At 39.1% G+C, this 22,693-nt stretch overlaps 1 protein-coding gene across 1 annotated transcript; it reads left to right on the top strand.

Moving 5' to 3' along the window:
- The first annotated feature begins 587 nt into the window (after window positions 1–587).
- On the top strand, window positions 588–11,341 carry emp2 (epithelial membrane protein 2). Its single transcript, XM_085157163.1, has 5 exons — window positions 588–717; window positions 7,789–8,082; window positions 8,171–8,276; window positions 8,357–8,497; window positions 8,601–11,341. Exons 2-5 carry the CDS (start codon window positions 8,005–8,007, stop codon window positions 8,768–8,770), a joined length of 495 nt encoding a protein of 164 aa, XP_085013289.1. The 5' UTR covers window positions 588–717; window positions 7,789–8,004; the 3' UTR covers window positions 8,771–11,341.
- The last annotated feature ends 11,352 nt before the right edge of the window (window positions 11,342–22,693 follow it).

The following is a 22,693-nucleotide window of genomic DNA, read 5'->3' as shown; positions in this document are numbered from 1 at the left end:
AACTTTTAATTATAACAAGCTGTGGCAGCCCGCCAAGAAAGCAGTGCTATACTTGGAAACCAAACTTTATGAGCAGAAAATCCAAGCGCACTGGGCCTCAGAGGTAAAGTCCAGGAATACCACAACAATGAAAAAGGAGTGATTAAGGTGGATAAGAATACAAGGGGGAGGGGGTGAGTCAGCAATTACAAATATTTTGACCTCTAAAATGAAGGAATACTAAATTAAAGGAAACAGAGTCAACTGTTTTCCCGCTCCTCGCCCCTTTTCAGTATTCCTTCTTCATTCCTTCCTTTCCTTCACTTTTCATCCCCTTTTATCTCTTTAATTTCCTTTTGTCTCCCTCCCTGTCCTCGGACTCCTTCCGCTTGTTTTTTCTCATTCAGACTGTAGCCATGTGAGGAAATATAAACTTTCTATTTTTTTTTTCACCATACTTTTCTTTTCTTTTTCCCGCCGGGCCCCAAATTCCTGTCACCTATCATCGACACGCGCGCGCGCACACGTAGACCTCCCAGTACATCGAGTCCAAACCACACCCAGCTCCAGGTCTCCCTCCCTCGCGCGCTCTCGACGGCCGGGCTAGCGGACTTGCATTTGTACTTTTTTTTTTTTTGATTACTAGTGAGAACGACAGCTGCTGTTTTGGCACGTTGGAGGCTGTTTCTTGCGAGTATTTTCAAAGAAGAGTTGTTTTCCGTGCTTGGACCAAATTCGGTGAGCGAACTTTTCTTTCCTGATAACTTTTATTTTAAGTTTAGTTTGGCGCTTAAATGCCAAACGGAACTTTCTATGTGGGAGCTGTGGCATCACTCAGAGGAACTTTATGTGTTTGAAGTGCAGCATAACGTGTTTACTGCTCTAGAAGACAGCTGTCTAAAAAATATAAATAAATACATTAATTAATACATCAAAACGACAACAACAACAACAAAAAATATATATATAAAAAAACAGAACCTTAAAAAATATATTTTATGGTATGTCTGTTTAAGCGTATTTGGACATTCGGCCGTCTCTTACTGTTTGTTGCAGGGTTTAAGGGTCCCTTACTGCTGTGTTTTGCCCTGTGGGTATTTTTACACAGATACTAACTCAGCTCCAAGTTCAGACATTGGAAATAAAAGGGGCGTTGTCAGCCAACGTATTTTTAAGTCCAGTGAAAGAAACGTTAGTGTGTTGGGAAGGAGGATAAACATTTAGTTTTTTCTTTCGTTTTTTCAATGGACGCTGAAAGTATGCGCCTGTGAACTCTGGGACTTAAAGATCGGGCTTCCTGCAACATGACACAGAAGGCTGTTATGTTGCTGTGGTTGTGGTTTCCGGGACTATGCTTTATATATGTTGCTTATAATATATTTAAGGGGTGCCATCTAAATGCAGTAGCACACTGTAATGCCTTTATCCCTGTCTTTAAGTTTTTAATGGGATCCCTGTTTCTCTTCATGCCTGTCGCCCTCTTGTGGATAGAATATAACATTAGACTATGTTATTTTAGGGATCTGTGGTTACAGATTTTTATTTTTTTTTAGCTCCAGCAACAAATGAGATAAAAGTATAGAGAAAGATATGAGGACATATGAAATGGGAGGGTTACAGTTGAACTGCAATAATGTGGATACACTAGTTAAATTGGCGGGAGGGGGCTCTGTCAAGTTGCAACACGCTCCTGAAAATAGGAACTGAGACATCAAAGCATTATTTACTCCAACCTCAATGCCACTTGTGGTATAGACCATGCTGCAATCACAATATAGTAAATGCTAAATGGCCTGTATTTGTATAGCGCTTTACTTAATCCCTATAGACCCCAAAGTGCTTTACACATCCAGTCGGTCATCCACCCATTCACACACTGGTGATGGCAAGCTACATTGTAGCCACAGCTGCCCTGGGGCGCACTGACAGAGGCGAGGCTCCTGGACACTGGTGCCACCGGGCCCTCTGACCACCACCAGTAGGCAACGGGTGAAGTGTCTTGCCCAAGGACACAACGACCGAGACTGTCGGAGCCGGGGGGGCTGCAAGGAGTGAAGCTAAACGTGGCTGCATTTTGATGGATACCATCATCCCACCATATTGAAGGTGGTGTGTTTTCATCCCATCAGAGTCAAGTTTTAGAGTGCAAAAGGGTTTGGATGTATAATTCAGGCAGAATAACTCCTGAAGCATTTTCCCTCTTACACTTATGTTTTGTGACACGAGGTAGCGAGCCACAAGCATTTCCCCTCATACCGAATGTGGCACGCGGAAAGACACGAGTGACATATGATAGGAGGGGAATTAGACAGCAGGCTTATGGAGAGAGTTTAAGCGTCGCTGATAGATGAAAGCGATTAGGGAACAAGTGTGAAGTGACTGACAGAAGAACAGAAAAAGATGAACAATATAAATAAATAGGGATGGAGATGTGAGTGGAGGTCTCCTTTTCATCTCTCTGTCAGGTGTTACTTAACCTCTCTCTCGCTCTGTCTCTCCATGTGGAAGTTATTACTCAGCACTGTCACATTAGGAATGTGCGAAGAAAAGCACATACACACACACACACACACACACACACGCCCCGCCCGCCTAAAAACCATGTTAGCGTCCAACATGAAAGAATGCCTGTGTTGAAGTATTTGAAGCCAGAAGGAAAACAGTTGTGTATATGTGTGCAGAGTCTTCTTATTTTTTGGCTCTTTTGTAACTTCATGTTACCCTTCTCTAGTACTCAGAAAAACTTGATATTGTGTGAGTCTTTTTGTCTATTTGGGATGTGAATACGTCATTTGTATTCATTCACAGACAAATAACACAAATAACCACCGATGTAAGTGGTCTATCTGCAATTTCATACACTGTATTGTACACTCTTCTAATATTTTAGTATGGATGGCAAGGAATAGAGCAACAGTCAGTCCAGAGGACCACTTTTATTGAATATTTGAAGCCTAATGTTGTGTTGTCCCATTAAAGCTAGTCCCTTAAAGATGAAGCCAGGTTGGGTTTCCTCAACACAGACGTTTAAAGTCTCACCAATCCTTGTTGTGTCCTTCAAATTCAGTCAGATGCTGCATGACTTTGAGTCATTTAAATCCCCCTAAAACAGCACAGTACTGTTGACTTGCTACACAATATACAGGGTTTGGTCTACAAATGTAGCCAAACACTGTCCCTAAAGATGAACTAAAATGTTTCCCCATGTAGTAATTGTAAAGTTGCATCTGGAATGCAGCATTATATCTAAAAAAGACCTCTTATAGATACATAATGCTTGATTTCTGCCATCGGTCCTGGGAAAGTGTACCTTTTGTGTAAAGATAAGCCAAAGCTTGGCCTGTAAGTCGTATACACACAGAAAGATTTGGTTCCCCTTTGCTATAAGTGAATCTTATGATATAAATTTAACACTATGACCAAAGCACTGAAAATGAGTCTTAATTTCTCATGGAGATTGAGTTTTTCATAAGCAAATGTTTCTCAATTGTCAGCTTAAGCTTCTTTGAATATTTGTGCATATACAAAAAGGAATATTCAAGAGTAAAGGCAGATGAGGGCCAGAGGGCTCCACTGGAAGTCTTCTATCCCTTCTCGCTTCTTTTTTTTCCTCAATCCAATTTTCCATGGCAAAAGACACAGAGAGAGAGATAAGTAGAGAGAATGGGACAGTGAGAGAGGCGGGGGAGTGAGATGCAGAGGCCCAGTTAAGTCTGTGGCTTTGTGTTTTATGAAAAGAGGGAAAAAAAGGACATTAAAAGTCAGCATTTTCCACCAGACAAGGGAATCAGTCGACATGAGCACACACATATACACACTTGCACTCTTCCACTGACTGAGTCCCCCCCAGTCTCCTATTATAAGGCTGAGTGGAGAGGAGGAATGGCTTCATTTGTGGTGTTTGTCAGCGTGTGTGTATCTGTGTGACAGGGAAGGTAACTGGAGTTATCTGTCATTGTGTTTCTCTGCTTACACCTAGCCGTATGTCAGACTTTCCTAAAGTTAAACACAAAGGGAACTGTCACATCTTGTACAAACAAAACACAGGATAATATACTTACTGTAAAATGACCTTAGCTTTTCTCCACATCAGCAGCAGTATAACTAAGCTTCACTTTGTTCTTTTTTCCGACTAGAGACTTTCCATGGTCATTTTTTTTGTGCTGAGAAGGTCTCACAAAACTAAATCCCCTAAACCATGTAAACCCACTTTGAATAGCTCTAAAAACACTAACCTCACAGGGAAAACATAACAGCAAAAATTCAGCTTCTGTAGGTTACTCTTTAGCAGCTACATTTCTCTTGTGAACATAGTGAACATCACATCTTAGTTCAGATTACATTTGTTAATGACCACGACAAAGATGGTGTTACAATAGATTTGTTATTACTTGTTCTGGTGGCGCACACCTCACAGTTGAGGCAAATAAAATCTGTCTGTTATGATAGATAAGGTGTGACAAATTGTGCCGTGTTGGTGAGAAGCAGATCAAAGAAGCACGGCTAATGCATGCAACATGAATGTGGATAGTGTGTGTGTGTCTGTGTGTCAGCTGTTGCCTGATGTCAGAGGAACGACAATTCACACTCTACTATCAGCGCTGAGGGAAACCCATTAGGGTCGCTGGGAGTGCAGGGTCCACATTAGGCTAATGTTAGGGTATGTTTGTAGTAAGTGTTGTTTTCTTTTCTTTAATCATGCTCATGATAATCGGGGGCTGGCAGTCAAAGTAATGAAGATCTTTACAGTGCAAGCACTCACCAACACAAAAGACACTTATTTCATTTACTTTCAATTATCTACATTTTCCTTATGCAAATCGTATGTTTTTCTTATATATAACTCGGCTCCCAAATTTTTGCGATTTTGCATTCTGTGTATGTGTGCATACATCAAAGTCTGTACGACTGTACTCAGTATGTGCCTCTAGGGTCATGTTTTTGTTTTTCTGCCTTCCCTCCATTTCCCTCCAATTGGGTTCCCTTCCTTGTTTCTCTGTTCCCTCCCTCCTCCCGTGCTCCTCCTCTCTTTGCTGAGATGAGAAGGCAGCTGCAGACAGTAGAAGATCCAGCTGTGTGTGCCCACATGTGCATGTCTGGGGGATTATTTTCCACTCCAAAGAATGTCCCTGCAGGTCAGATTAGGCTCAAAGAGATGCATTGCACTGGAAGTGAATTAAATTATCTTTTATTTTTAACTTTGGCCGCCCTTTTTCCCCCAAATGTCTTTGATGCTTCCTTCACTGTGCTAGCGTTTCTCTGTAAAGTCAAAAACTAAAATCAGATTTACAGAAACAGATTTATTATAAAGTGTTATATGTGTGCTACTCACTACTTTGTGTGGATATTGAGAGAGCTGGCATACAGTAGCTACTTTATATATAAGGTGTCACATATAAACACACAACGACATCAAACTACCATATAAACGCAGACATCGCAGGCTTTTATTGCCTCAAAGCGTTTATGTTGAGAATAAACATTTTGCAGGCTCACGTGCGACAGGATTTTCACTTCCATTTCTTTGTAGTTTTTTTCCCTCACAACCTCTGGTCTCGGTTTAAATGAGTCTTACCAAGCCTTTGTCTTCTCCAGTTTGATTTTCAGAACAGTATCATTATGATCTTTTGGCTTGAAAAGCCCTTACTGTTTGCATACTTGTTGGAAACCTGAACCCTGTGCTTTTAGATGGCTGTTGTTATTTTCCCGCTTCCTTTTTACTATTTACCACCTGGTGCCCCCTTCCCCCCTACTCAGACAGGGAGGACCTATCCTTTGGCACATCACACAACCACATACTCGCACACAAAAACGGTGACCTGCTTCCTGTTGGTGGGCAGAGACTGTTTTTACTGTGACTCCATTTTGGCGGGGAAGACTAATTCCTCTGCAGTCTGGCTGTGTGTGTGTGTGTGATTGTGTGTGTCTGTGTATGCGTGTGTACACTCGCATGCCTTTAAATATGTTTGCGTCTGTGCCTCGTAAGCTTCTGATCCATAGGTGGGAGGCACTTCCAGAAATCGAAATCATATGTTTTGTTTTATGTGCGTTATCTCCACGGTAGAGTTTGATGTGTTTCACTGTGTGACGCAGATGCTAGTCAGTATGTGTTTCAGAAATGTAAGCCTACATTTGCAGACACATTATATTATAAAGCTGTGCTGTAAAATGTCACAGTTGAATTGTAGATTTTCCTGTCTTATGTGAGCATTTGCAGCCAAATAACCGAATGATGCTGACAAGGCATTTTTTTTTAATGCTGAGCAAAACTCAACCCTGGATTAACTCACACATGGTTTTCTGGGTATGCTTGAGTTTGTTTTTCTTTTTTTCTTTTTAATAGAATCCACATTTTTATTCACTCTGAGGAATTTGTCTGTAGAATACACAAATAAAAACTAATGAAAATAACAAAATAAAATAAATCAGGCGCAACCTTGCAGAAAGAGAACACAGTAACTTATTGTTGAAATAACTGCCTGTTCAGACACAAATACGTCTTATCCTAACAGATACACCCAACCTGTTATGACTGTCAACAGTGATTTGTGAAACCATACACTTCTGGACATTTAGTTTGAATCATACTGCTACAAAGGCTAAGGTCACACTGCAGAAGAAGAAGAATAAGCTGGTATTTGAACCCGCACACTGAGTGCCCTTGGTTCATTTGAAATATGTAAACTTTACGGAAACGTATCCACGGCAGTGCGTCTTGATTTACTGGAAATTCTTTTTATCAAATTTGTAACTGATAATTGTGTATCATTGTGTTGGTTAATCTCAGGTTTGAACAAAACACAAATTTACATTCCCCCCCCCCCCCCCCCCCCCCCAAAAAAAAAAAAAAAAGTTTACTGCTGAGTCCTCGCTGCCATAAAGTCTGAATGAAGGCCTTTAATCACTGCAAAGTATACACTACACTCCCACACATTGTAAATGTGTATATATACTGTGTAAAACACCCACTCTTTCTTTGACACACATGTACACATGATTTGCTGGACAAAACACAAGATGTGTATTTTCTTTAATTTAAGGGAAGACTCTGAGGCTTGTCTGACTGTTTCTTTGACAGCTGTTTGGACACAATGTAACAGAATATACATAGACGGATTGTAATTGAAGTTTTTAGCGATGCTTTATCTACATATTTTCTAAATAGTTAAAAAATCCTGTCAGTGCTATATTATTATACATTTCATTTCTATATATAATTTATATTTTGTTCTGTATGTTTGTTATTCTGTAGATATGGTAATTACTGCTTGCTTTTCTTTGAACGCTGATATGGGACAGTACTCCAGTTTCATTGTACTATTGTACAAGGTATGACTGTGCAATGACCATAAACAGTTAAAGACTGTGTTGACATTGCCAATATTAGTTATTTGGCATTATATGTATGTTGGCACATATTAGCTCATAAATTAAAATGAAAAAAATAAAGATGACACGGGAGAAACGCCCTTCAAACCATGAGTGCTGATCTTGCTTAGTTTGTCCACCACGCTGCAACTCTGCACTCAACAGTCAATGATGACTAGTAATCGAGAGTAATCGACCACTTGTGACAATAAGGGAAGATTATTTTTAAACAACATTGTCATGTTATCTTAGCTAGGACTCATGAACAATTACATATAACACATTTTGGGACATCTGTTTCTGTTTTGTGTATCTATACGAACTGAATTTTTACATCACCAAATATTTGTATCGATCATGCATGATGATGATAATGATTAAAGAAATCCTTTCTTTTTTTTTTCATTTACTCAGCTATTACACTCATGTTGCTTCCAACAGGTTCTTTTCATGTGAGCGGCCTTGATCCATTCCTCACTATCAGTCTGCAACCCCGCCTGTCTGACAGCCAGCATAAACATACAGAAGTGGTTCCACCAAAACTGACAATCAGCCAGTGGGAGAAACAAACAGCGAGGGCAAACGGCCTGCAGGGTATTTAACCAGTTTGACCGACAGGTGAAAAAAAGCAGATAGAAGTTAGACGGAAGGGCAGTCATGTTGATCATCTTAGCTTTCATCATCCTCTTTCATCTGGCTGCAGCCATCCTGCTCTTCGTTGCCACCATTCACAATGTAAGTACACACTGAAAATAAACACTCCTTTAACATAAATCATTTCACTTTTTTTTTTTAACAATGCTTGTGTCTATCCCTGATGTAGGCGTGGTGGGTGGTATCAAGACCTGGCGTTAACATTATTAGTGACTTATGGTACGCATGTAACACCACCTGCGAATCGATTGAGGACAGTCACACTGTGAATGCAGGTAAGACAGTGTGTATACTTCCTATATCTCTGTAAATGTATGTCTGGCTATGCTACAACTTCTAACTTCTCTCTCCTCAGCTTATCTGCAGGCAGTCCAGGCTACCATGATCCTTGCCACTATATTGTGTTGCGTCAGCTTCTTCGTCTTCATCCTTCAGCTCTTCAGGATCAAACAGGGAGAGCGATTCATTTTCACAGCCATTATCCAGATATTGGCATGTATGTAAAACACATCTAACTTTTAATGTTCTAATGCAACTTATATCCACTATCCGTGTGTATGATTTCCATCCTTCTCCTCATCTCTTCTCTCGTCTCCCAGCTTTATGTGTGATGATCGCGGCGTCCATCTACACGGCCGAGAACAAAAGCTTTCATAAGCATGACCTTCAGGAAGGCTCATTCGGCTCCTCTTATGTTGTGGCGTGGATCAGCTTCCCCATGACTCTCATCAGTGGCCTCATGTACCTGGTGCTCAGGAAACGCAAATAGACATAATAGGCTTTATATAAACAATATTCAAATTCTATAAATGGAAACTTGAACATATGTGAGTACAAACAAACAATTTTTCTCATCTAACATTCTTTTTTTTAACCCTTATTTTTTATTTTCTATTGGAATCTGCTTCGAATTCTGCATCATTTCAAATCACAGGTGCAAATCTAGAAAACATTTAATACTTTTTTGGTCCATCTTATGCATGACCTTCTTGTTCCTGATGGTACATTGTTCTTACTGAGTGTGGCAAAGATGACTCTTCGGATTCAAGTCCTTTAGAAACATGGCAGTCCAATTTTCCCCTGCTTACGTCTGTGGCAGCCACTGCAGTATGTTTCTGCAATTATCTAAGGCGAGAAGTGCACCGTGATTCACATTTGATCTGCAGTGCCTTGTTTAAACAGTGTAACCTTACCTTTGCCAGCATGGCACACTGTGCTGGTTTGCTCCATTTACATAAGGTCAAATCAGCTCGATGCAAATGCACACCACAAGAGCCTAGGTGACTTCATCACCCATCCACTGCTCTGCATAGACGAGGCTCCAGAGGACCCTTGCTGCATTTTGTGAGAACTTACCTTCACCTTCCTCCCTTTCCCTTGGCAAAAACACAGCAAGAGAGCTCTGCTTTGTCTCCCCCTGTTGTGTCGCTGTCTCCTGCTTTCCACCAACTCCAGTCACAGGACTGTTTTATCCAAAAGGATAATAGTGGAAGAAGGAAAAAAGTGTGGAGGCTTGTCTGACTCGGGGACATCTCCTAGACTTGCTAAAGGCTCTCTTTTTTTTTTCCTTTTTGTGAATCTATAGTTGACAGACTTTATTTTGTACATATTTGCTGTGTGTGTATAGTTAAGGCTAGACTCAAATGATAAAAATTTTATCTATAAAATAAAAGGCATATAAATAAACATATATTAACCACAGCATAGAAGTGTAGTGAATCAGTAGTTAGAGATACAAGATGTAGGATTTTAACCTTTTTGTTATGTTCTTATGTTACTTTTTGTGTTTTCGAGGAAAGGAACCAGTGATTTGCTGTGAGATTTGGGATTTAAAACGACATAGAAATGTGTAAACTTCAAAGAAGAATGAACATTTCTTTGTTATTACTATGCTTGTTTCGTTCACAGCTTCTTTGAAGCTATTCTTTTGAAACCACTGTTTATTAGATTATAGCATCATGCGACTGGCGATGTATGAAGTAATTACCATATTTTCCCCCTCTCTGGCTGGGTTACTGCTTGGTCCATTACTGGAACATTTCTAGCATTACTCATGTGCCAGCTTTTAATAGTAAGCTAGATGTTATACCTGCCAGCAGTTCCTTGCATTACTTTAAAAGAACTGAAACCATCATGGGCATCAGCGATTATAGTTGTGCTGGATTACTTCAGAGATGCACTGTGCTGTTTTTGTTGTAAAGAGAAATGTTAGATAAAGCTTGGAACACAGAAGTTTGTAACCTGCTAACTCCCCAGTGATGAAGATTTAGGGGAAAAGGTGTGGAATTGAAGTTATTTAGCTTTACTATCCCAAGTCGATACTTGAAAATGAACAAAACGGCGTGTTAAAGGCCAAGATTACCATGTTATTCATGCGTTTTGTCAAGTTGTCATCATTAGTGTTTCACTTGGTAAAAAGCCTCTTGTAATTAAATGCCTTTTATCAAAAATGTTTGTTAATGTTGACTCTACTTTAGTTATGATGTAATGATTTTTAAAGCAGACCAATATTTAACTGTGGATAAATCAACGTTTTGAACATTGCATCTGATCAGATAAGTTAAATTAACATATTTTCCCAAATGTGTGTGTTGTTATTTATTCATCTAAATTGCTTTGGCATGAGTCGCCCTAGAAATGTCCGCCTCCTCAGAGGAAATTCCCCCTTTAACCAAAACAAATAAAAATACTCTGGTCTTTTCCTTTTAAGAAGTCATGACCCAGTTATAGAGAAAAACTATTCGTAAAAAGGTTTGTGTGTTTTTGTTTTTTTTGAGTAACTTGGTTATGATTCTCAGAAAGCCATCTTTAGCACCACAAAGCAATGACCTTGTTATCTGGTTTTATTTTATCCAAAGAAAGCACATTTCTACAGCAGATGGTGCAAAAACTGGGCAACTCATACCAAATCAGTCTTGATGGCACTACAAAGTAAAAGATGAAATACAGTTTGTCCCTTTCATTTCAGTTGTAGATATTCAACATAAAACACATTATCTTTAGAGTGAATTTATTAGTATACTTTTCTTGTAGTGTGTTTTATACCCATGTAGATGTCATAAGGTCATACTGGCAGAAGAAAATTGAGTTGTTGAAACCAAAACTGTATTTATGGGGATTTCTTTCTTTTTTGCATCTGAAATATTTATAATGTTTAATGAAGTATTAATTCCAAATTGATTTAAAGTCTCATGTTGCTCCATAATGTTGTCAGTGTATATTTTGCTGCGTGGAGTTGTTTTCCGCAGGCTAGCAGTTTTTCAATTTCCAGTTTCTGCTTGTTAAAGGCTCATTTCCTTGTATTGTTTTAAAAGCCAATTAAATTACAATATACTAGTTATTTTGTCCTCTGTTGCAGCTTCGGTGATTTGTTAACATTTTTGTCATGTGGTCACATCATCAGATTGAACGTTTGTCTGCTACCGACACCTAGTGGACCGGCAGAAAACTACATCATGTGTACGAGCTCGTCTATTTTATTCTTCGAGCAGCACACTGGTCAAACATCCAGTAGATTTATGAACAAATACTCAGCCCCAACACATCAATTTATCTGTGCTTATTTTGCTTTTACCTTTCGAAAAATGCCTTTTGAATAAATAAAACATATTTGTTTGTAACTAGTGTTCTACTGGGTATTAATGGGTGCATATGTACTTGCTCTCCAGTTTCTTGTCTTTTTCTCTTTTCCCATGTTGCAGTGTACTACTTTCCATATTTTAGGCTTTATGGTAAACTTTCATGGGAGTTACACTTAAGATTACCTCTGAGTGCAACAGCATTTTCCCTATTTATTAAACCACCTGCATTTTTTATCACTTTTGTTCCCAAGATGTCAGATGAATGAAGCAATGATGACAAAGTTTAAAGGTGTCATTGTTGCGGGGGAGTTGCAGTTTTGTTTCAGGTTTTCAATAAGGGAAGAAAAATATGTCCAAATCTACCAGGCCCTGTGTGAGAAAGACACTGATTCATCAGGTGTGATTTCTGCAAGACCAAGAAATCAATTAAATCAAATCTTACGTCACTTCCTCTCTTTGCCAACATTGCGACATTCAGCATATTTGAACGATACGGCTAGTGCCCAGTTAGCTCCTAGCATTTCTCCGCAGCTCTGCCTCCTTTTCGACTACCGGTGTTCCAGATCTACTGGCGTTTAGATCAACTGGCGTTGGTCGAACAGATGTGTGGCAGTCTTGCGTTTCAGGAGCTGCTACCGACAAACCAGCAAAAAAACGCCAAATGTGTCATCTGTGACACTTGTAAGGTTATCCCAAACACACTCCGTCAGTCTTGATGCTGTTGAACAACAAAATGTTTACAAATGTTTCGAGTTTACCTGGTGATATCCTCATGCGCGACGCGATCGCGAAAACAACAAACAATTAACACCACGCTGATGTTGTTCACAGGACAGCAAGAGTAAACGATCGGGAGACTCTTGTCGTCGTTATCGTTCCCCTCGCACGTTTTATTTCTCCGGTTTCAGCGTTTTTGCTTCACAACTAGTGATGGGTCGTTCGGGAACGAAATGGCTCTTAGAGCCGGTTCTTTGACATGAACGACGCGAGCCGGCTCCTTATCGCAAGCCGGCTCCTTATCGCAAGCCGTCACATGGGTTTTTTTTTCTTTCTCTCACCCTCTCTCTCTCGCACTTTTGTCCGCTTCACTCTGCACACGAGCCTTGTGCTTTACGCTGGGCAGAGGGGTGAGGGGCGGTAGTTACACTCAGTAGCACAGGAACAGAGCCGGAGGGAGAGAAAGAGATAGAAAGGTATAGTAATCATCCACAACTATTTTCGGTTGCAGATGATAAAGGATTCAGAAAGTTTATTCATGCAGGTCCATATGACAGAGAATATGCATCTTCTTTTTGTTTTCATATTTTAATTTATATTTAATTGTGTTGTGGTTTGCAGTGTTTTGTGTTGTTTCACTTTAAATTTGTAAAAGGAAAAAGCTGAAAATTTAAATAGTTAAAATTTGAAATGTGAATAGTTGATTTTTGTATTATATGAGTTACTTATTACATTTTATGTGGAGTGAATAAATAAAAGTATATTTACGGTGGCCCCTACAGACAAAGCACATACAAACTTCAAATCACGTACAAACTCAAAAACACATACAAACTCCGAAGCACATAAAAACACGTACAAACTCCGAAGCATGTACAAACTCCGAAGCACGTACAAACTCCGAAGCACGTACAAACTCCAAAGCACGTAAAAACTCAGAAGCATGTAAAAACTCAAAACACGTACAAAAGACAACAGAAGTGCTCCAGGATGCTGGGCGCAGTGTTGAGCTTTTGTTACCTAGTGGCTACACAAGCCAGCAAGTACCAACGACCGGATTTGGTGTGTGGTATTAACAGGTAAATGAACTTTTTTTTTTAAATTATTTGAATATATATGAGTGCCTGTGTATAAATACACAAACAATACACACATGCTTTCATGCTTTCAATTGTGTAATTTAAGTGATCTAGTAGCTCTGCTTTGGAAGTTCAGTTCATGCTAGAAATGTGTTTTGGAGTTTGTACGTGTTTTGTCTCTAGGGGCCACCGCATATATTTATATATAAACATATATAAATATAACCACTTTTTTTTACGTTAGTAATTCCTTTTTTGCATAATTTTATATTATTGTTAATAATAAATTAATTAAAGCAACAAAACAACCTGAAGAGCCGGTTCGGAGCCGAAAGAGCCGGCTCTTTTTAGTGAGCCAAACCGAAAGAGCCGGATCTCTAAAAAGAGCCGGAAATCCCATCACTATTCACAACTAAAGCGAGCAGTTTACTTTGTGCACTAACATGGACTCGAGTCAACCAGCGCCACCTCTGGCCAAGTGCCACGGCCTACAGCCAGATCAACTTGTGACACACATCTGCAGCATGTTTGAATTTGTTTCATGCACAACACATTTGTACCTTTGTGCGTCATGCAAATAAACCTTTGAAAAGAACGAAATGATATCATATATTTCCTATTGGCCTACATTTGTACAAAATTCCAAATTATATACACAAAGTCATAATAATCACCACCCTTGTTCATCATGATATCAATACTTTTGCCCATGAGAAAAATGTTGTGAACAAATATAGACACACTAATATTTCACCAGTGTTGTAACATCACATGTCGTTAGCATGGGTAAGATAACGAAATCAATACCTCAGATGGAAGCACCTTGACTTGGTTACTTCAACATCACTGGGTGACATGTCACTTTGATGCACCGACAGTGGAATTATAGTTCAGGTGACCTGCATGCCTTTGCACTTTAAAGACACTAGAGCACCTAAAGGACGCATGGAAACATCAAGTGATACACAGATAAGACTGTTGCACAGAAATATGCAGTATCTGCACACTGTAACATGTTTAGTTGCTTTACTCAAGAGCCTGACTTCAGATGAATGGCTCTGACAATCTAATTTTTCTTGCAGATTGAATGCACCTTCTGCGGAAAGTGGTACCACACAGTGTGTGTGGACTTCCCCTCTGCAGAAGGCGACTACAACTGTTGTGGTTGCTAAATAAACAGAAAAAATTGATCCCTGTTGTCTTCGCTTACTGATTGTTTTTAGTGTTGACAATCCACATTGCTGGGATTGCATCTGTCAACATGTTTGTGGGTAGATCTGAATGTACCAGGGGTAAGTGCAGCCACTCAGCCTCTACTCAATGTGATCATAGCAGCAGGTGCAGATGTGTCACAAGTTAATCTAGTAGTAGGCTGTGGTATTTGGCCACAGGTGGCAGCAGTGGACTGACCTCCATTGGAGACTGCTCCAGCTGCTATGTGATAGTGGATCTGCTACAAATTGAAGATCACATGCAAGTTTTGGAAATTAACCCTTGTATTATGTTAAAAAACAAAAAAGTGACATTGATTTTGTTGTGGGTCATTTTGACCCGTACTGTGTAAATCCACTCAGAATTGTCAAGAAACTGCAATAAAACAATAGCAACTTTATTTCCCATCAGATCAACATGTAGAACACAGACATGCAACAGTTAGACTTTCCATAACTATTTTTAGGAACAATTTGGTTTTTCGTTCTTACAAATACATTTCTTTTGAACTTGCCCAACGTACTCAGTTTTTCAATGCTCAACATTTTCGATTTTGTCCACATGATGGACAGAATGTAACTATGTGCTTTCTGCAGATGTCCTTCTTGCATTTCTCACACAAAATGCTTGTTTTACAACAGGAATCTTCCTAACTAAGATTTAAAACAAAAGATTTCTACGTCTCCTCCAGTCTGACAAACAGATGACAAACCAATCGCCACACCTGAGTCACTGACTTTCTTAAATCCACTCACTCTCACTGGCTGTTTATTACTAATCACTGTGTAACTGCTGTGAATTCACAGTAACTGCCATCTCCTTACAAATGTTCATTAGATTAACCACACTTATACAGACTGTATATAACAACCAAGTCTAAAATGTTTGTTCGCAGAGAAAAGACACAGACTACGCTAACGACATGTGATGTTACAACACTAGTGAATTATTAGTGTCATTTCATTCATTTCAAAGGTTTATTTGCATGACGCACAAACAGAGACAATTGAAAGGTACAAATGTGTTGTGCATGAAACGAATTCAAACATGCTGCAGATGTGTGTCACAAGTTGATCTGGCTGTAGGCTGTGGCACTTGGCCAGAGGTGGCGCTGGTTGACTCAAGTCCATGTTAGTGCACAACGTAAACTGCTCGCTTTAGTTGTGAAGCAAAAACGCTGAAACCGGAGAAATAAAACGTGCGAGGGGAACGATAACGACGACAAGAGTCTCCCGATCGTTTACTCTTGCTGTCCTGTGAACAACATCGGCGTGCTGTTACTTGTTTGCTGTTTTTGCGATCGCGTCGCGCATGAGACAATCACCAGGTAAACTCGCCACATTTTTAAACATTGTGTTGTTCAACAGCATCAAGACTGACGGAGTGTGTTTGAGATAACCTCACAAGTTTCACAGATGACACATTTGGCGTGTTTTTGCTGATTTGTCGGTAGCAGCTCCTGAAACGCAAGACTGCCACACATCTGTTCGACCAACGCCAGTTGATCTAAACGCCAGTAGATCTGGAACACCGGGACGTTTAAACAATGGATAATCCGTTTACAAACAAATTCATGCTTTTCTCCTCAACAGAGAGCGTCCCCCGATTGAACAACAGCGCCGTGAAATAAGAAGAATGGCGCCTAATGACAGAGTTAATAATACAGACTTTGTAATATTTCACGTGTAGATTCATCAGCCAGATGAAGTGTTTACTGACAATTGACAGTGATAGCGGACAGCATCATCACTATTCCAATCAATCTTCTCCACACAGACACGCATAAACACACTCGACTATCACTAAATCAAATTTAACACACGTTTGTAATGGGGCTAATTCAGTTTACAATAGGGTTCATTCGCTCGGTCAGCAGGTGGCAGTATCCTCGTATACTGGGGAGTAAACTGCCATTAACCTTTTTTTTCTTTTATTAGTAAAATTAACATACAAACAAAATGCACCATATATTACACATTCAGAGAATAAACATTCCTTACATATTAGCAACTTTCATACAAAGGAAAAAGAAAATATAAAGATGGGGTCATATAATTTGACAGATTATTAACTCACTAAATCAAAAATCTTCCACAAAGGAAACAAAAAAAGCAGCCTTTTTCTTTTTAACTAAAGTCAAAGATTTAACCAACAGGTTTAAGTCTTTTTTCCAGTACACTAGTGTTGGTTTGGTCTTAAAAAACGACATTTATGTATAAATTGCTTGCTCAAGATTAATAAGATATTAACACCATAATTACCTTTCTTTCTTTCAAAAACACTCCAAACATTATCATATTTAAGGTAAATGGGGTCATTTGAATCCCACTGGAATAAAGCCAGATATGAAAATCCAACCAAAATATTTGTATAAAATTGCACAAAAAGAATAGATGGTCCAAATCCTCCTCTTCTGTTTCACAAAATACTCAATTACCAGTTTCTATTTTGAATCTATCACCAAGGAGTCTATTTGTCGGGTAAATTTTATTCAAAATTTTAAATTGGACTTCTTTCCCTTTAGGAGGGATAGGGAAGGTGATATAATCAGTTCTTATTCTTTCAATTTCTTCCCTTTGGAAATCTTTTAATATGTGATTACGTCTAAGTAAATTTGGAGAATAAAGACTCCTTAATGAAGATCTTAGAAACTTGTTATTGCATTTAACATCACAAAATCGAATACCATCTATATATAATAACTGCCATTACGGTCCTATTTGCACGGTCCAACTTTGCACATGCGCAGTACGGATCGGGAGTCCTGATCCGTAACTATCTTTTTATTTTTCGTTTTTGTCAACATTATATTGAAATGTTTCATTATTGGAAACATTTTAAGAGACACTTATTATTGCTTGTTTTTTTTTTTTTAATTTATATTTTGCACACATTTACAATCTCTCATTGGGAGACAACATTGGTGCAACAACATCTTGAAATGTTTAAGTAAGAAAACAAAAGAAATAGGAGAAGACTAACAGAAAAACAAAAAACAATATAAATATTTGTGAAGGCCATTCTTATGACATTTAACAATATCCTTTCTGTGAACACTTTAACATACATGCGGCTTACTTGGTACACCAAACGAAACATATTCATTAAAAGGATAGAAACTGGGTCCCATTTTCACATATCAAAGCAGCATCTTTACATGAATCCTTCACTAATTCTAAAGATGACAAAAAAGACTTTAATTCAGTCTTCAATGCATTTAGAGAAGGTCTTTTGTTTTGTCATTTACACTTATGAATATGGTATTTGCCCATAATTATTACCATATTGTGGAGCATGGCAAGTTCCTTAGACGGATCGCCATTATTGTATAAAATCTGTGTTATAACAGTTAACAGTGGGGTCATCCCACCTATTCTTACACTCAACCAGTCTACCAAATCCTGCCAGAAGTCAGTCGTTACTGAGAAGGAAAAAAACAAATGATCAATACTTTCTTCATTTTGCAAACAAAATCCACATGGCTCCACCTCAAACCCAAACCTTTTTTAAGCATTTCAGCTGTTGGGTAATATCCATTAATTATTTAAAATTGCATTTCATTGTCTTTGGGGGGCATAGGCCATAGGCACAAGTGTGTATATTTGTTCGTTATTTTAACATTACTCCCTTTTAATTTTGTGTTACTGTTAAAATCGTGAAATAATTCATTTTTAAATATATTGTTTATGATTTTATTATTACACTTTTTATTAGTTAAAGGAATCTGATTTAGCTGTAAAGAAGGTAAACTAATTTGTCCCTTAGAGTAATATAAATAGCCTTGTATCAAACTTAACAGAGATAAGGGGATCGCCTTACAGACCTTGTTATATTCTCTAAGGGAACACTGAATGTTAAACTTTGCATTGAAAACACCCACTGGGAGAAACTGCCCCTTTTCATCAAGTAAATCTGTTATAAAGATGATGTTTTTTTCATACCACTCTTTAATGAACAATGACTTCCTATTAATTGCAATGGTCCTGTTATTCCACAAGGTGGAGTAATGTGGCGTGAAGTTATGGGCAAAAACCATCTTCCAATAAGACAAGACCTGCTTATGATATTCTGACAGTTTCACAGGCAACTTCAATATATCAAAATCACATTTCAGGAGAAAATCCAACCCTCCCACCTTTTTGAAAATATTTTTAGGGATATGGAACCATATGGAGTCAGGTTTCAAGAGGAAGGCTTTTATCCAGTTCATTTTAAATACTCCAACCATTGATTGAAAATCAATTGTCTTTATACCACCTTTGGTGTAATCTTTAACAAGTTGTGATTTTTTTAATGTAATGTGTTTTATTGCGCCAAATGAATTGATAGATTATGGAGTTAATCTTTTTAATACTTTTCGGGGTAATGTATAATGAGTAAGCTGGATAAACCATCTTTGAGACGCCCTCTGATTTGGATAATAGATTGCGTCCAAAAATTGTGATATCTCTCATTAACCAATGATTTAGTGTTTTGGACATACCATCAATTTTGTCTTTTAGGTTTTTTGACTCTCTAGTTTTGATGTCTTTATTTAAATAAATGCCTAGATATTTGACTTCATTTTTCACTGGAATTGTCCTCATGTTATTTTCCAAACAATCATAAAGTGGCAAAAGTTCACACTTCTTTAGATTCAGACACAAGCCTGAAGCTTTTGAAAAAACTGAAATTACATGCAACGCTTTCTCAAGTATTAATTTATCCTTTAAAAATATTACTGTGTCATCTGCAAACTGACTTATTTTCAGTTCAGTACCAAAAATATTTATTCCTTCGATGTCTGAATGGTTCACAATGAGGTAGGCCATTAATTGAGTGCAAAGAATAAATAATTTTGGAGAAATTGGGCAACCCTGTCGAATTCCACGGAATACGTGTATCCTAGGTGTTATGCCTGGATTGAGAGAAACATAACTGTAAATCTGCTTGAAGAACAGTTTGATCACCTTGCAAAATTTGTTTCCAAATCCAAAAAGTTCTAAAGATCTAAATAGAAAATTATGGTCTATTGAATCAAAAGCTTTAAAAAAGTCAATAAATAATATAAAACTTTCTGAATTGATAAAGGATCGGTAGTCAAACATATCTCAGAATCAGAATCAGAATCAGAATTTATTTGTCACATACAGGTTGCCCTGCAGTAAAATGAGACACCCCCCCCCCCCCCCCCCCCCCCCCCCCCCCGACCTTACACATATAACACAGACATTACATGGGGGTTACAAGTCGGAGATCGGCAGTTACGGAAAAAAACACTGAAATGTACACACAATGGGAAGGTACAAGAGGAAAAAAAGAGACCCCTACTCATGCTGTGCTTCCATGGTAGGACAGCACGAGAACAGGAAACAAAAAAACTCCTCTGCACAAAAAAGCACATGAATGTTCACAGCACAACATTATGAAGACATAACAAGCCACAGGGATGGGTAGGGGATGAGGAGTAATCCCAGGCAACACAGCAGACATCCTGCCACTGCGCCGACTCGCCAGCGCGGGCCCAGACCCGCCTCGTGTTCCCAGGAGGTAACAAGCATCGAAGGCGTTGGAAAGGGAAGGGGAGATGAGTGAGTGCTTATCAGTGTAAGTGTGTGTGTGTGCGTGTCCATAGTTCAGCTGAGACAGTGTCCTTCGCCCTATCAGGCTAAGTAAACAGTCCTCCAGCCAATCCAGGTGGCCTTGCAGGGATGGGGAGAATAGTCATCACACAGTCGTTATCAGGGAGTGTTTGTCCGGCTTCAGCCTTGGGCCTGTACAGCTGGCGCCGTGGTGGTGTCTGCATTTGATCCCGAATTTGTTGATTTATTGAGAATTTTCAAAGCTGATCTTTTTAACACTCTGAAACTGGTCTCTCTATCTCCCGTTGGAGAGCCGCGAGCCTCCCCATGATGGTATCAAACTTCTGATCCGTGGTGTTATCATTCTTTTGATTCTGAGACCTCACAACTGCAGTGATCCGTTCTGTGATGTGATCCAGCTTTCGCTCAAAGGTTCTCATTTTGAGCAGGGCCCTCTCTGATGTATCCCACCATACGCTCAATGGTGTTGTTTTGAGCCTTCACAGAAGCCGTAAGCGTCTCCAAGGTGTTAACCATGCTGCGTTCGTTGTGAGAGGTCGCGACTCGTCCCGTCGCTTCGATTCCAGCGGGCAGCTTTGGGGGGGTTTGAACAGCCGGTTCCGCTCTGTTATTTCTCCGATAAGTCAGGGCCATGCCAGCTCCGATCAGCAAGAACCCCGTTATCATGGTTCCGAATAGGTAAACATCTTCAGCGTCCTCGATCGACAGTCCCGCCAGGCACACGACCCTCCATTTCTGCCACCCGTCCATCGTGTATCCGGCAGGGAAAGTCCCTCCGGGGCACTCGGGCTCTCCCGAGCCCAGACTTCTCGTTGAGAAGAGGGTGTCAATAGCATTCAGAGACCAGTTGATCAAATCCATAATTCTCTTTTAGGTTTTAGAGAACGACAGTGAGAGACTGTTCCAGGGAAAAGAATAATGCACATGAGACAGACAAGGACAGAGAGGCTAAGCAGGGAAGATAAGGGTAAGGAGGAGAGGAGAAAAATGCGACCGCCTCCGCTGAGAGCCAAACGAGAAGCATCTAATATTAATCTTATGTTATTATGAATCTGCCTTCCTTTAATAAACGCTGATTGACACTCATCAATTAGTTTGGTTAAGACGCTCTTAATCCTATTTGCATATGCTAAGGCTAATAATTTGTAATCATTACATAAAAGTGTTATGGGTCTCCAATTGTCTAGCACTTGTAAATTTTTGTTTGGTTTTGGCAATAAGGTTATTAATCCTGTTTTCATTGTTGGGGATAGTTCTTCATTTTTTAAACAATCCAAAAAGGCATTAAATAAGAAATCTTTAATGTCTTGCCAAAACGTTTTATAGAATTCAATCGTTAGGCCGTCAATTCCAGGCGATTTTCCATTTTTCATTGTTTTAGAGCTGTTTCTAATTCAGATATATTCAAATCTTCTTCTAACCATATTTTATCTTCCTCTTCCAATTTTTTTTACCTGGTCTTTAATGTTGGGTTCAAATATTGAGGAGGGGTACAGGAGGTAATCAACTTTCAAAATAACAACACTGATCCGGCCAAGTGAAGTCAAACGATGATTTTAATGCACACCACAATGACTTTTAACACAGTTTAAAAAGAACATTGTCTCCGTCTCCACGGCAGATGCTTCCTGTCAACCTTCTGACTTTCGCTTCTCGTCTGGAACACCAGACCCACATCCTGCAAGAAACTGTTCCTCTTTTTGCAGAGACAGCAAGAAACTGTTCCTCTTTTTGCAGAGACAATTTTGCAGTTGCAAGCAAACATGATTAACCTCTCACCTATAAATGAGTCTATCTACTGTGTGTGTGTGGGTGTGTACGGGTGTGTGTGTGTCAACATGAAATGCACTCAGTTTCACCTCTCACCTCACCAGCTGAACCTTGTAACCTTTTCCACCAGACAGAAGGCCAGCACGTACACAACTGAAACTATATGTGTAATATATTGAATAAATGTTTTAATCAAATGAATGCCCCTACTTCAAAGCTTAATAAAAAGGATATAAATGACTAAAAGATAACACTGAATAACCTGGTTAGTGTTGGATTACAATATTATTTTATGCCATGTTAGACCCCTAATTAAAGATTGTGAATTATTATGTAGTTTTAGTTTGCATTATTCTCCTGAATTAGAAGAAGGTGATAACTATTACATTTGTTAAACTGATTTGCATTACATTAGACTGCTGATTTATTGTGAATGAATGATATTGTTTTATGATGCATTATACTGCTGAGTTATAAGAAATACTGTTCGCAAAAAGTCATCGCCTTATTTGTCTGATTAGAAGAGAACAGAACATACTGGAGAGGTTTTCTGCCCCATCTCAGCAGGAGCAGATAAACAGGGAGCCAAGGTTGTAGCTTAGGCGCTGTGTGAGAGGAAGAATGTAAATGTTTAGGCTTTTATGATTAGGTGGGGGCCACTAGAGGCTATAAGAGATCAATGCTCCACCATTTGGAGATCTGATGCTGTCTGCGCACAGTGTCCATCTCCCACGCATGTATTCATTAAATC

Source organism: Neolamprologus multifasciatus, chromosome 4, assembly GCF_963576455.1.
Source record: "Neolamprologus multifasciatus chromosome 4, fNeoMul1.2, whole genome shotgun sequence".
Classification (NCBI taxonomy): domain Eukaryota; kingdom Metazoa; phylum Chordata; class Actinopteri; order Cichliformes; family Cichlidae; genus Neolamprologus; species Neolamprologus multifasciatus.
The sequence above is the reverse complement of the archived record's forward strand: the minus strand, read 5'-3'. Positions and strand labels throughout refer to the sequence as shown.

Excerpts from the sequence above, each read along its gene's own strand:
- emp2 (XM_085157163.1), top strand. The coding sequence starts at position 8,005 with ATGTTGATCATCTTAGCTTTCATCATCCTCTTTCATCTGGCTGCAGCC. Across the intron at positions 8,083-8,170 it reads TCGTTGCCACCATTCACAAT|GCGTGGTGGGTGGTATCAAG; the intron begins GTAAGTACACAC and ends TCCCTGATGTAG. Across the intron at positions 8,498-8,600 it reads CATTATCCAGATATTGGCAT|CTTTATGTGTGATGATCGCG; the intron begins GTATGTAAAACA and ends CTCGTCTCCCAG.